General features: G+C 41.3%; 1 protein-coding gene across 2 annotated transcripts in view; it reads left to right on the top strand.

The window, feature by feature from the left end:
- Window positions 1-3,307: 3,307 nt before the first annotated feature.
- Window positions 3,308-15,921, top strand: part of ppp2r5b (protein phosphatase 2, regulatory subunit B', beta) — a 20,105-nt gene continuing 7,491 nt past the window's right edge. Inside the window, exons 1-6 of one of the 2 annotated variants that reach the window (XM_048236562.1) lie at window positions 3,308-5,147; window positions 9,755-9,951; window positions 12,059-12,160; window positions 13,426-13,518; window positions 13,675-13,805; window positions 14,042-14,101. In XM_048236562.1, the coding sequence (XP_048092519.1) occupies window positions 4,952-5,147; window positions 9,755-9,951; window positions 12,059-12,160; window positions 13,426-13,518; window positions 13,675-13,805; window positions 14,042-14,101 (779 nt within the window). In that variant the 5' untranslated portion in view covers window positions 3,308-4,951. The remainder of the gene's footprint in view (window positions 5,148-9,754; window positions 9,952-12,058; window positions 12,161-13,425; window positions 13,519-13,674; window positions 13,806-14,041; window positions 14,102-15,921) is intronic. The other variant, XM_048236561.1, reaches the window with a different exon arrangement.

Here is a 15,921-nt window from a genome sequence, read left to right as displayed (position 1 = left end):
ATTTCGCTACACTACTTGTTTTGGAACATCAACGAACGCTAACCACTCGGTGAGTTGCACACAGTGTTGTATAAAGTACTAGAAAGCAATACTTGAGTAAAAGTACAAGTATCGCACTAGAAAAAGACTTTGGTAGAAGTGAAAGTTACCTTTTAGAATATTACTTAAGTAAAAGTCTTAAAGTATCTGATATATACTGTATTTAAGTATCAAAAGTAATTTTCTGATATTTAATGTACTTAAGTATTTGAAGTAAAAGTAAAAAGTAAAAAGCAAGCGGTTTTATTTTGAACTTTTATTGTGAACTTTACTTTGGCTTTCTTATAGTAAAGCATAAAGCATATTCAGGGTTCCCATATCTTCTTAATCTCACTCATCAAATCAAAATCACATTCTTTTCTAGGACTATTCACTATTATTTTCTTTGAGGCACAATTCTCTTAAGTTCAAAGAACAAACAGCATATTTTTAGAGCTGACATCAAAGAAAAAAACAGAAACAGAAATGTCACTTTTGTATGAACTTCAGGTAAAAATGGTCATGTGGTATGAGCATTTCTAAGGCTTACTCTCCAGGTCACCATCTCACTCTCTCTCTCTCACACACACAGGCCACCTATGTCCAGCTACTAATATGCCAGTCATTAGTTGAAACTGAAAAGGTGTCTGTTCATCTTCAAAAGAAGCTGGTTTTTAAAGTTGCCAGAATTCAGTGCTTGGGAGTTTCAGGCCCAAGACCGGCCCACGTTTTCCATAGTGGTGGAAATTGGAAAAACGAAGCAACATTTCAGCTCTTACTATCCTGTAGTTTTTATTAGTACCATGGTTCAACAAATGTGTAAAGGTTATATAATAATTCACTTCAACTAAGAAGTTAACAAAAAATATTCCACTATTCCACAAGTTAACAAAAACAGAAAGAAAGAAAGAAAAAAGAAAGCCTTTGAAATGTAGCCTATCCCACGCTTCCACAAAGAGGCATATTGAACTAATGTTTAGGCTACATGTTTTTGCATGGGTAGGCTATATTGTTGTTTGGTGATTTAGCCTACTCCTTTACTACAACCTCTTCTGAGCAAACAAGGCATATAGGTTTATCATGTAGGGTAATGTAATTCTTACATTAAATAACTTTAATTTATCCTCTCTACTTGTCCCTGTAGTCATGGCCTCCTGGGGTCGACTGGTTGATCTGCTGCTCGGTCTCTCCTGGCCTCTTTCTACCATCCATCCTTCCTGGCGCTTGTGTCTACTGTAGGGCCAGCTCAGCTATCCGTATCTGAGAAAACTTTTTGGAAAAGACGGGCTATATGGACCCAACCAAATCTTTTTGGGAGGGGAGAACTCCCTCACAGAGGCATTGCATTGGTGTCATGCACAGAATGCGGAACGTGTCCTACTTTAAGAAAAGATAGGCAAACGTGACAAATGTCAATATTTTTTCCTCGACCGCCCCAAAGTGAAGCGGCCCACCGGAATTCTCCCCGATTTCCACCCCGGCCTGATTCAGTCTTACTCTTCTTGGACTGAAGACAAGTCCTGCTTGCTAAATAGCCTTTCACAGGCCACTGAGGCAGGTAGCGGAGTGTTCAGCTTCACAGAAAGCTGCCAATGTACAGAAACATTCCTTGCAAATACGGCCACGGCCACGGGTGTATGACGTTATCTTCACCACTACCCTGTTCACCGAGTTCACCACTATCGTCGGGTGGTCGTCTATGATAACGGGAGGTCCTCCAGTAGGTGTTCGTGCTTTCATGGCGGTTTCAGTTGTGCGTCCTCCTCCTTTAGCAACAAACAAGCGCTGAAATAGAGCGTGCAGCGTGCGTAATGCAATCTAGGAGCAGTGATTCGCCAAACCTCCCTTATTACAGGCACACACATTTCTTCTAATTTTATGTTTTAGTAACGAGTAACGAAGATGCTTAGTGGAAATATAACGGAGTAAAAGTATACATTTTATCTAGGAAATGTAGTGGAGTAAAAGTGAAAGTTGACATAAAGTACATTAAGTACAGTAACAAAGTATTTGTACTCCGTTACATTACAACACTGGTTGCACAGTTTTGAAAACTAACGTTAAGGGTTGTTTTAGGACATGTTTGAGCATGCCTATTGGCAGCCAGTCAAAGGCGATCCAAAATGAGTCAGAAAAGTCGAGACAGGACCAATCGTCAAAATTACCACCACTCTAGTTCATCCAAAACAAACCAGAAAAGGGACTCAAAGTGCTAAATACCGGAATTTTCCTTTAAACTATCTATCAACATCCATTCAACCTTCTGTCTATCAACATCCATTCAACTTTCTGTCTATCAACATCCATTACACTATCTACATTCAGCTTTTAAACTATCTACTCTGTCTCAGGCTTTAAGCATACAATCTGGCTCTCTTAAGGCTACAGTTCCTGTTCAACTGTTTCCTCTGCCCATAACTGTTTGAAAATAAAAGTCCTCACTACAATAATTCACTATTAAATAATTAAACTATTTAAACTACTCAACTATTTAACTGTTTAAACATTCCAACTGTCAGTTGCCATCAACTATGACTCCCGCCAACTGTTTCCTCTGTCCACAACTGTTTCAAAATTAAAGTTTGTTTTGCATTTTCATGCATTGGTAATTCCTCGGAATTACATTTCCTAATTAACAATATTTACTCCACCCAAAGATGCAGTCAGGGATTTTACGCAATTTCAAATCCATACATTTTTTGTCAACTTCAGCAATAATCTCCTAACGACCGCTAGCTGCCGTTCAGAGAGTACACTGTAAAAAAAAAACATTCTCTGTAGGCAGCCCAGGCTCCGAAAACTGGAAACAAACAAAGTGGGAGCAGCCTGCCCCCCAAACAAAAATGAAACCCTGCATGGAATTTCTCTGGGAATACTGATGGTAGGGGTGAGCTACCTCTCTGGCCTGTTTTGTTTGGTCATTGGTTGAAATATAATGTACTTTTTTGCACAAAAGCTAATAAATGTAAACATAAACATACAACTTCCTGCGAAATCCCTGACTGCGCCTTTAACTGTTACCTCATAGCCACACTGGACTACAAAATAAAATGTGCTTGTTTTTTCATGTTAGAAAAATATTGGGATTGTCTAATTTGACTAAATTATAAGGCCTAGGGTTTGTATTAGCATAATTGCTGTCTTACATAACCCTTAAAATGTTGAGTGAATTATGTGACGTGACAAATAACGCACGACTTACAAAAGCTGTTTTCTTATGCTGTCGCAAATTACTGGATGTCCCAATATATCTGAATCACCCTTGGCATATGTAAATGAAGGAAAACTGGAATACTTTTTGGAAAATTCTGATGCCTAATCTAACCTTCCATTAAGTAGGATAGAGCAAGATAACATTTGTCCATTTGTGTCATAGGCTACCATGTGCCCTTGAGGCACCCCTACTTCAACTGTCATTAGGCTACTGTAAATATGCATGTTTCTTGTAACTGCCATATTGACTTCTGGGCGGTCTGGACAGCGGTGTGGACAGCTTGTTACATCAGAATTAGCTGGATTGGAGAAATTACACATTCAAGAGTAGGAGATAGAAGAAATATAATCTTTGATCCTGACGGGACACTTTTGCGCAACATGGTGGCTGAGCAAGAGACTAGGGGGCAAGCCAAGGAAAACGAGAACAATGGTTTGATGCTGCACATCACAGGCTCCATATCGTCGGCTTTGAGACAGCGGTAAACGGACGAGCTAGTACCAACCATCGAGGGAGGGAGCGAAGGCATAAAGAAAGAAGAGGGGAGGGAGGAGAGAGAGAGAGAGAGATGAGACAACGTGAATGAAGGGGAAAAAATCTCATGTGACCCAGCGTGAAAACCGTGATGCAGTTTAATGAAACCAGTTAGCAAAGAGAAATAACTGAACCGCCAGTTCGAAAATACCGTCCAAATAAGGGAGTATAAAGTAGCCTTATCCGCAGTGTGTGGCTTTAAGGTTAGCCCATCTCCTTTAAGCACCTGAGCCGGATCTCATCCGGATGACCAAGAAGAGGCAATAAGCGGAACACGGTACAGAAGCGGGAGAAGCAAGAAACAAGCAGCCTAACATCGGTCGCTGTGACACTGCAGTGTCCATTATTTCATAGTTGAATTGGGTGAGGGGGCATCGGGAGTAACATTGTTGCGGCTGCGGTTCCGAAGGTGCGCACATGTCGGCACGTTCTAATTCGCCATCCCCGCCCTGCGCGGATGCTGCTCACTGGGTCTGACAGCAGCGGTGGACCTTTTGCAGAATAAAGGAGTAGTGCATGAGCAGCAGGAGACGACGGCGAGACAGAGGGGATCTAGTATAGAGAAAGATTTGGTGATGAGGTGGTCGTTTCATATCGATAAAGGATGTATTTTGTAACCTTCTGTGGAGAAGAGAGACGACTGATGTTGTTCTGAATTTGAGCATATCGCCTTTAACAACAAGAATACCGAAATGCACGAGTAACGGGAAAAATAATTGGCTGGTTTGTTTTTTCTTTCTGCATCTTCATACACCTCAGTGATCTTAAATATATAAATAAAGACCAAATTTAGGCCGATGACTTGCTGATGACGCCAATACGGCAAAGCCTCCACTATAGTAGCGATACATGTGCACCCTCCTGTTTCAACATGGGAATATAAATCTATATTATTCGACTCTTTGTTTCTGAGATGTATCTATTTTTAAATCGAGCCCACTTAAACGGGTTTGCTAAAGCAGTCACCCTGGGCGAATCGAATTGAGCACCAAGTACCATTGGCTTCCTATCAGCTTCAAAACAAGACCCTAGCAGTTAATTTATTTTCTGATCTGGATTATTATTAACCGTCTCAGTTAGACCAATCGCCGACCAAAAAGACTTTATTTTTTACGGTGTCCACTTATTGTCAAGTACATAACGACTCCCCTGGTTGCATCCTCCGAAAGCATCATCACTGCAGCGATGGAGACTCCCACGAAGCTGCCTCCTTCCAGCCCTTCTTCACCTACTACGGGCTTTTCGGTGCCCAGCGCGGAGAAAGTGGATGGCTTTCCCCGTCGCTCAATGCGTCGTGCACGGCAGCGACGGTCACACAGCTCCTCACAGTTCCGTTACCAGAGCTCTCAAGTGGAGCTAACACCGCTGCCTTTATTGAAAGGTAGGTTGTATGGAGAATGTAGGTTATATTTCATTTCTCCAACCTCACCCCGTGCAACCAAGCACACTTCCTTTTCATTGTCTCTCAGGGTGTCACTCGTTTGGAACACTGGTCAGATATATACTTTTAGCACAGACCTCTGGCTATTCAAAGTGCAGGCCCTACCTGGAGTTTAATGTAACTGAATCTCATCATGAGTAAATTGTAACAGGACTGGCTTCAATTACAATATGGAGCTGGTAAATCAATCCAGCGTGTTCAGCAGCGATTTCTGTTCCTCAAGGCAGGAAACATAGACCATCACTATTAGTGAAGTGGCCTATTATATGTTTATTTTGACTAAAAGAATATAAGAACAGGCCAGCCATCCTCCTCTCTGTAGGCATGTGTGCATGAATGAACTGAGTGTAGGTGTCTTTCAAATTTAAACATTTTTATCACCATGATTCTGTATAGGTAAAGTAGCCCTTTACAAATGCATGGAAATATAGCCTATTGATTAATCATCAACATACTGTATGCGTTCCCATACAACATGTTACAATATCTGTAAGCAGTATAGAGTCAACAGTCCAATCAATGAATTTGCATCATCCATGAGTGAGCTCACATAAGAGGTATGAGTTCATCAGTGGCCATCACTATGACCAGACTGACCTGTGGTCCACATACACAGTTCTATGTCCAGCACTGGGGTTATGGAAGGGCCTTGGGTGTTTTATGCGGCCTGTCAGCAATAAACACAGACATCTGTGAGAAATCTTTCTGATTATATTTTGATTGCAGATGATATTGGCAGGACAGTTTATCCCCTCGTCGCTGCTCTGCCCAGTCTGCGCTAGCACTTCTTGGGCACCTGTCCTGCTTTACCTCCACACTGACCTGCTTGGAAAATGCAAACACAGCAGGCTCCTCAGCAAGTGTGGGGGCCCTAAAGGCATCCAGTGCAAGTTTTATTTTACCTTAATATAACAGCTCCGAAGTCATGTTGATGGTAAACTTGTGATAGGGAGAAATGGTGCGTTCCCAGCCTTAGCCTACCTGTCTATGGAGAGCCAGCATTGCAGCTTCGCCCTCTCCCAACCTGGAGTATCACAAATTGCTTCATGCTGATTGTGCAATAGTCATACTTTTTGTATAAAATTGTGTAATATTACCTTGTCAGTCATCATGGTTCTACAGAGATTATCTCTGCCGGTTTGTAAATAAATCCACATGTAGTCCTACTGTGTCCAGGGGGAAAGGTGCAAGCCATGGGTGGTATCTACAACAGTTGTGTAAAATACAATTACTCAATTACTAGAGTCCTATTAGTGTAGATTCCAAGATAAAGGCAACGTCAGCATACAACAGATATTTTTCAAGTGCAGGGTATTTCTGTGGGGTTGTCAAGAATATAAGTGTACAGAACCAATCAGTGCACTTTGAAAGCACAAAACCATGATGCATCCAACTAGATGAATCAACGTATTAGTTAATTAGTTAATTGATGTATTAGTAAAAATGAGCTTTGCTTCCCCTCTCCAGTGATGCTCCAAAGCTTGAGGGTACTCACACACCCAGAGTGTCAACAACAAAGATGTATCACCATTGAATTACAATTACATATCATTTGTTGACAGTAATGTCCTTCTCTATGGAGGTTTACTTGTTGACACGTTAATCTTTCCCTGGATTCATGTGAGCTTCTTCAAACTATTTTGAACGTTTCTTGATATTTACTTTACATTTCAAATGTACAGAAGAGGCGACAAATCTTAATTTGGAGGGAACACCTACATGTATGTGTTTTCCATATGAAATGTATAAAAAGATGGAGTAACCCTGAGAGGAAGATAGACATTGGAGCTTATATATCGGTTCCTTGTTCTGCGTTTTACAGGAAAGGCCCATCGTATGACAGGGTTACGTCAGGGTGTTTGTAGGTTTATATGTTCCTGTCTGTGTGTGTGTATGTGCAGAAAGAGATTGGTATATGGTTACAGCAGACACAGGATCCATGCCCTCAGTGCCTCAAGGCCTCTTTCAATCAATAAAGACAGCAGGAGAACACACAGAAATGACAGCAAGTCCAGGCGAAAGGTAAATGTGCAGAAATAGAGTGGAAATAGAGGAAGTGATCAACGTAAAAAAAAAATACCCATAAATAATATGTAACATTGGAACAGGGAAAGACAAACATGATAGACACCAGTCATTCCAAACTAAACTATGGGTCAGTTGAACTGCACTAACACTTATAATGTGCACTCTATCCTCTAATACTAGTATTGACAGATGCAGTAATAATTCCTAGCTAAGGTCTCCTCTGCACTGTATCGTATATGTTACTCTAGTGCTGTAAGTCACTTTGGATAAAAGTGTCTGGTAAATGAATAAATGTATATGTAAATGTAAATGAACTGACTTCAGCTACATTAGGATAGATGCAAAACAAAGATCACAACTGACATGGAGTGAAGCCACCAAAATTGGCAGAAATCACAATTATTTCTCGGAGATACACCAGGCATATTTCACTTGGTGTATTTCTGTATTTCTCTGCTTTTGCAGTGTAGCTCTTCATTGTTTTGCACAGGTCTGTCAGATGAAAGCGTTAGGAAGAGGAGGGGTTTGTGGCTTTGGCAGCACCAAAAATAGACACCCAAACCGGGTAACAGTTATTTAACGAGTTGTGCTGCTCCCACTCCGTGCTCTCATCCTATTTCAGAGAACCTCTGAGAACGAGGGAGCCAAGAGCATGACAGGAGAGTGTTACTGAGAAAAGAGAGAGAGGAGAGATAGGGGTGGTCGTGGACATGGAGAAAGAGAGCGAGAGAGTGAGAGGGTGGAGAGTGCAACAGAAGAGATGACGTCATGCTTAAGCCTGGTCTCTCTGCTAGTCGAGCATGCTTCCCTCTTTCTTTCTCTCTCCCTCTCTCTCTTTCTTTCCCTCTCTCATTTTTTCTCTCTGTGTCTTTGCTGCGTTAAATATGGCTTGAGATTTTGATTAGCAGGAAATGTGTTTGGTTCAGTAATGAACAGTTGCTTCCTACTATCATTGACCCAGCTGCTTCATGCTCCCTTGCACTCTTTCACTTCCCCACCATGACCCCCCCCACACTCAGTCACACTTTTAAACTCACATATGAACACACACATGTTCATATCCTGTGTTTGTGGTAAACCACTTCTCCTTAGAATCACTGTCCATTAAAAATGGATCTGATTGTACCCACATAGTCTCCGGCAGAGGAAGTGACTGAGCGCACATAGTCTGACTCGTGCTCTTCTGTGATCGTGTGTGTGTACGCGTGCACGCTGTCCCCTGTCTGTGTAATGTGGCTGAGGTCGACCACACTGTGCTTTTCCTGTGGACTGAGAATTGCGGAAGGTGAGGCCCATCAGAGAGTGCAGATGCTATTTACTCAAAAGATAGATGGGAGTACAAGCCAGTTATTAGAACTCTGAATGATGTAGAAGCTCTGTTTAGTTATAATGGACTTTCATATGTAATGGCGGTGTCATGGTCATTATGGATGCATGTGGTGTGCACATTCACATGACTTGGGGAGGGCATCACTATAAGTATGGCTAATTTAATCATTTCTGAATTCATAGTGCTACTGCAGAACAAACTTTATACATTAAAAGGTCTCTAAAAATGAAGCTCAAATGCTCATTTGAAACAATATAACCACACACAGTTTGATGTGTCTGTTTTTATTTTAAATGTGACATATAATCAATATTGTAACAACACCATCTATTGATAAAACAATATACACTCCCGCCAGAAGCAGCACTGGAAAGTAGGCCATCATTGTCTGTGTTAAAGCAGTGCACCATTTCTGCAAAGAACAAAAAAATACTTTGATCGATTTGATTGAGTAAGTTTTGCCACATGAGTTGTAAGTACAAGTAGGAAAATCACTGAGTTTATCAAAGGTCCAAGCAATTATACGCTGGCTATTTTCCCTGTAGATAACGAATATTTACCCTTGCCCATTAATACAGATAAATATGTATACATACAATAGATGAGGCTCAATATAATGTGAAGCATAATATTTTTGTATAGAATATAAAAAGCATAATATAGTTTTTGGGCAAAATAGAGGAAGGAATTTCCATCTACATGCAGCAGCAAAGAGTAAGGTTGCAACACTGCTACACTGCTACTGTACACACATGGTGTATTCTCAGCCCCTGGTGTGAGTATGTATTGGTAAGGAATTTTCTGGTTAGAGATTCAGTAACCAACGGTTAACACTGTCGCCATGTTGCTGTTAGAAGCTGTCTAACAACAATGGTTCGGTGATTTCACAATCATGGTGTGGCATACAATGGGATTAGTCCCAACTGATTGTCTTTCTGACCATTATTTGAGCAAGTGTGCATGTGTGTACAACTGTGCAGTATTGCAATATACAAATTTGCCACTTGTTCTTGTATAGATTAGTTTATAATATGAAATGATGTATGTTTACCATTAAGTGTCTGTCAGAATGCCCCCATCAGTACCCCTTGTGTGAAAATGAATACTTGCACCTGCTGATACATTTGTGCTTATATTATTGTTTATGCTCTCTCTCTCTCTCTGTGTGTCTGTGTGTGTGTGTGTGTAGATACACCTGTGGCCGAGCTGCATGACCTGTTCTGTAAGAAGCTGCAACAATGTTGTGTGCTCTTCGACTTCCTGGACTGCGTGGCCGACCTCAAGGGCAAAGAGATCAAACGCGCCGCCCTCAACGAACTGGTGGAGAGCCTTGCCACCAACAGAGGGGTTCTGATCGAGCCTCTCTACCCCGAAATCATCAAGATGGTAAGAGAGCAGGAGGAACAGAGCAGGCGCAATGACAGTGAAAAGGTGGATGGTAAGAATGGTGATAGAATAGCAGGGACTTGAGAGTTGTGTGCTTTATATGTCTAGGAATCAGAACTGCAAACGAAGCTCAAATATAGAAGAAGAAGCTTTTGACCCAGCTGGAGTTGGGTGTTTGTGTGTGTGTGTGTGTGTGTGTGTGTGTGTGTGTGTGTGTGTGGACCTGTACTGTGATTTGTGAGTCATGAAGGTTTATCGTCCAAGACAGATTATTAATTATGTGAAGTTGGACTGTGTCAGCCCTGAAAGCTAATTTTATTTCTGTCAGGACCTCACAGAATCACAGACCTGACAGACAGGCCTCTCCCATCTTAAGTCTTTTGAAGAAGTGGGAGGTGTGGAAGAGGTGTATAACTGTATATCATATCATATAACTGTATACATAAACTGTATATAATTTGAGTTAATTGTACACTTGTTTACCACCCTATGCTGTCAGCAATGTCTTTGCTTTGCTTTACAGCATTTTGTGAGTAGAAGAGGCTACTAAATATACAACCCCAATCTAAATGTACTCTGCCTGAAGAAGGTCTGCCGACCGAAAGCTTGTGCAGATTCTAAGTAAAAACCTTTTTTTGCACAGACTGGAGTGTGCAGATTTTTCTTTTTTCTTATATCTTTTATAAGTTGCCTACTAATCCTGCACCTCGACAGATGAGCGGTGATCTTTGACTTTAATGCTTCTTAACATGAAATTGTGAAGTATTTCAGTAAGTTTATCATCTATAGGACATAATATTATTAAAACATTCAGAGAATCCAGAGAAATCTTTGCAAACAAGGGAAAATAATATTGGCTGGTCGTGATCTTTTGGACCTCAGATGGCACTGCATCAAAACCAGACCTGTATCCAGACCTGTCATTGTATGGGTTCAGAAAAACCTCTGATAACCATTGTCTATGTGCACAGTTTGAAACCCAAGTTTTTTTTGTGCTCAGTTTGAAACCCAACATCTATGACAGTGTGGAGATGCATTAGTGCCCACAGCATGGGCATCTTGCACACTGGGCAAAGCACAATCAATTCTGAATGATTTATACAGCACAGGTTTTGAGCAACATATACTGCCATCCAGGCAACGTCTTTTCCAGGAAAGACCTTGAATATTTCAGGAAAACAATGCCAAAATGAATTCTGCACATATTTTAAGTATTTCTCCATAGAGGGAAAGTCCAGGTGCTAAAATGGTCTGTCTGCAGTCCAGACTTGTCAAATTAGGTGCATCATGGAATGAAAAACATGACTAAGAATACCCCATACTGTTGAGCAACTTAAATCCTATAACGGGCAGGAATGGGACAACATTTCATTCTCAAAACTCTGGTCTCCTCAGTTCTTAAACATTTACTGAATTTTGGTTTGAAACATGTTGCTTGCATCAAATTCAAAATGATAAAATATTTTCCATGAAATAGTCCAAATTTTCATTTTCAACATTTGATATGTTGTCTATGTCCTTTTTGCTGCTAAATATGGGAGGCTATAAGAAGACTTGGATATTATCACATTCTGCTTTTATTTGACACAACATCCCAACTTTTTTCTGATTTGGGGTTATAATTTCATTTTGGGGGTGCAGTGGCGTAACTGGCTACGTGCCCACGGGGGCCTGGGTTGGAGTCCGACCCGTGTCATTTCCTGGTCCCGCCCCATCTCTCTCCCTCCCCCACTCACTTCCTGTCACTCTCTATACTGTCCTATTCGATAGAAGCCATAAAAAAGCCTTAAAAAATGTTTGTTGTTGGGATTATTTCATATAAAAAATAAAAAAAAGGATAGAACCTGAAAGGTCAATTGCAGAAACATTTTTTCAATAGCGCCTCAATGGCAGTGAAATATGTACGTGGGACAGTGTGTCTAGAGGGAATAGGTGGTGCAAGAATCTGTATGATCATTTTGTGGTTTAGAAGAGTGGAAAAGGGAAGGGGATGGAAAAGATAATGATATGCAGTGATGGGAAATGGAATGAGAGATAAAAACTTAGAAGGCTCTGCTGTTGAACAAAGTGGGGAATGCCTAATGATTCTCTCTCCCTTTGGTGTCAGATTTCGGTGAATATCTTTCGAACACTGCCACCCAGCGAGAACCCTGAGTTTGACCCAGAGGAAGATGAACCTACATTGGAGGCCTCCTGGCCTCACCTACAGGTAAAGTTACACACACACACACACACACACACACACACACACACACACACACACACACAGACACAGACACAGACAGTACACAGACATACACAGAGACTGATTGTTAAGGCAACATAATGAATGATTATGTATTATAACATAATACAGGCCCGTACAGGTATTCAACAATGTCATTTTGATGGACTGGGGCGGAGAAGTGACTGCATAACTCACTGGGTATTCCTTATTCCTACGAGCAGGGTAGTCCGGTAGACTTTCATGGAACCCACCTACCCTACTCCTGTAAGGGGTCCACAAAAGATTGAAATGTAATGACAAATGGTAAATACCATGTATTGCATTATGTTGCAATGACAGCATAGGGTGGTAAGCAAATCAATGCAGGTCAATCAAGCTCATTGTGATGATACACTGACTTATAATACAGATAATATGAATAATATGATAATAATGTAATTTATGATAATATGATATATAATACAGTTTTTCTTGATTGCTTTGACCTGCTTAAGGAAACTGGGATCCACTTGGTCTTCATGACTACTTTCTTTGCACAGCAGAAGTCATCTCTTGCGAATGTGTTCACACATTTTCATTGAGTTCACACAGTTGTCACACCCTTTTGCAAAACAGTTAACACAGTTGTCATTCAAAGTCCCCAAACTCTATTGGTTTCCCTGTGCTAAACAAAGGAAAACATCTTTTCACAGTTGGTAGAGATTCCTTGCACAAGTCTGAATCTCTGATACACCTGTGTGAAACTCCTTTGCACAATTCTTCAATCAGCAATCATTCATTATCCATAACAGATGCAATTTCTGTTCTGTGTTGCTATTTGCAAGTAGGCTATGGATCTAAGGCACATTTAGAGAAATTACTGTGTATAGCCTATTTGGTGGAGAAAACAGTACAAAAGGTGTTAGTAGGTCTATTTTGATGAAAAATGACAAGTTGTAGTTCAATGAAATTTGTCTTGTTTAGGTGCTTATCTTACATGTCAGTCAGTGACAGTTACATCTTGGGAGGAATGAATACAATGATTTTTTATTCAGTACATTTAATCTTTTCAGTTTTTTCTGATACCAGAAAAATGAGAAAGAAATGGAACAGACATAGCAAAAAAGCTCATTTTGAGAACTATATTTTGCATTTTGTTGTCCAGTGTACACACACACACACACACACACACACACACACACACACACACACACACACACACACACTGAAGAGTTCACACCTTCACCTGTGTCTGTTCTTCTCCACAGCTGGTGTACGAGTTCTTTTTACGGTTCCTTGAGAGTCCAGACTTTCAGCCTTCCATGGCCAAGCGGTACATTGACCAGAAGTTTGTCCTTCAGGTGACCTATGCATACACATATGCTTGCAGCATCTCAAGATATTTGCAGATGTTTGCACTTTTTTGCATTAACTAGGAGAGAGAGTGATGATGACTAGTAGGTGTGTGTGTGTGTGTGTGTGTGTGTGTGTGTGTGTGTGTGTGTGTATGTATGCAGTTATTGGAGTTATTTGACAGTGAGGACCCAAGGGAAAGGGAATACCTGAAAACTATTCTGCACCGTGTCTATGGCAAGCTGCTTGGCCTTCGAGCCTATATCCGCAAACAAATCAACAACATCTTCCTCAGGTTAGTGAAACCCCAATGCACACACACACACACACACACACACACACACACACACACACACACACACACACACACACCACACCCACACACACACACACACACACACACACACACACACACACACACACACACTTGCACACACACACGCACACACACACATATGAGATTAGTATTTTGTTAATATCCTTTTCTTTGAAAGCAACTTATTGTCATTTGCTATCTGTGTATTTCTGCAGGTTTATATATGAAACTGAGCATTTCAATGGTGTTGCAGAACTGCTTGAAATTCTAGGCAGGTAGGTCACAGTCTTGATATTAACAATTGATGCTTGTTGCAGTTGCCTGTCTTGACACTTGCTTGACATTGCTCAACAAACTAAAGCAATTTGAAACAGTTAGCTGTCTACAGAAAAATAAATGGCCTGCAACACCGAGATCACTGACAAAAGCTTCACTTTTAATCCACTGTTTCCTTTGTGCAGACACTTTAACACCTGGGCCTTGTGCTACAGCCATTTCATCTTCTTCCTTTTAGTAATTTTTGGAGCCTTTGCAAAACAGCCATCGCTCTCCTCTCCCTCTTTCTTTCATCATATCTGGCCTGTATTATATGGGGAGTGTCTTAAGTCATCCTCCCCAGACATTTCAGGACCCTAGCCATAGGCTACCTTACTAAACATGGCACAGTTGAACAAGCATAGAGACCTTATGTCTTAAAGGTTTCCTTCTTAACAGGAAAGTGAGAACATCAAACTCTTCAGTCGCGATCTAGATCAAAACCTAAATCTACAAGCGCAGCAGACACAAAATAAAGTTTTGAGAACCAAACCATAAGCAGATACATGACAGTCCTCTAATCACATTGATCTTGAAACAAACAAAATAAGGAATTGATAAACTAGCTATTCCATTTGAAATCTCACTCTTTGCTGAGATTAAGTATAAGTAAGTATAAGTATATATATACTCTTTTGATCCCGTAAGGTAAATTTGGTCTCTGCATTTATCCCAATCCGTGAATTAGTGAAACACACTCAGCACACAGTGAGGTAAAGCACACACTAATCTTGGCGCAGTGAGCTGCCTGCAACAGCAGTGCTCGGGGAGCAGTGAGGGGTTAGGTGCCTTGCTCAAGGGCACTTCAGCCGTGCCTACTGGTCGGGGTTCGAACCGGCAACCCTCCGGTTACAAGTCCGAAGCACTAACCAGTAGGCCACAGCTGCCCCGAAATTACATTTAAGATGGTATATGTTCAATGGAACATTTGACAAGGTACAGATAAGTAGACATTTTACACACTGTACTCCCTATTGTTTACATTGTCCATCAAGTCATCAACACAAATCCACTTTAGGTGAACCAAAACATAACATTTGCTCAGCATCTCCTGCAGGCTGTAATGATACCATAGTACTGTACGGTAATGCGGTCCCACCCACCTGCGCTTAGATATGAACTCCGCCATCAGCATAGTGGTTGTGCAGGCCCCTGGTAATGGCATGCAGCCTGCTCATGATGACTCAGAGCCTTGCTGCATACACAGAGAGTGTTCCTACTCTCCGACTCCTTCGGCCCCTCTTCACTGCGCGTCTCCGTGTGTAAATGGAACTGAAACACTTAGTCTCAGTAGTCTATTCCCAGCTGAGTTCTATTGTAGTGGAGAGCGTTCTCCTCTCGGTGATGTTTTCTGCATGGCTGTGTGGTTGTGCGATCGCTGTTTTTTTTTTTTTCTTCCACTTTGCAAAAGAGCGAAGATGATTTCTGTCTTTTTGTTTTGCTGAGAGAGTAAACAAAGCAAAGCATTTTGGAGGGAGAGTGAGAGAAAGGGAGGGAGAGAGAGAAATTGAGTTAGGAAGAGAGGGAGAGAGAGAAAGAGAGGGATAGAAAGAGAGAAAAGAGAGAGAGAGAGAGAGGTGGGGGGAGGGGGTGGCTTGGTGAGTCAGTGCAGTGTGCAGTAGGGATGAGGTTCTATATTCAGGCTGATGCCAGCTGTATTTATAGCACCGCCCACATCTTGCTTCTGATACACACAAAGTAGAGAGGATGGACAGACAGACAGAGAGACAGACAGACAGACAGGCAGACAGAAAGACAGACAGACAGACAGACAGACAGA

The sequence above is a fragment of the Alosa alosa genome, chromosome 24, assembly GCF_017589495.1.
Source record: "Alosa alosa isolate M-15738 ecotype Scorff River chromosome 24, AALO_Geno_1.1, whole genome shotgun sequence".
In the NCBI taxonomy this organism is placed as follows: Eukaryota; Metazoa; Chordata; class Actinopteri; order Clupeiformes; family Clupeidae; genus Alosa; species Alosa alosa.
This window is presented reverse-complemented; position numbering and strand designations above follow the sequence as displayed.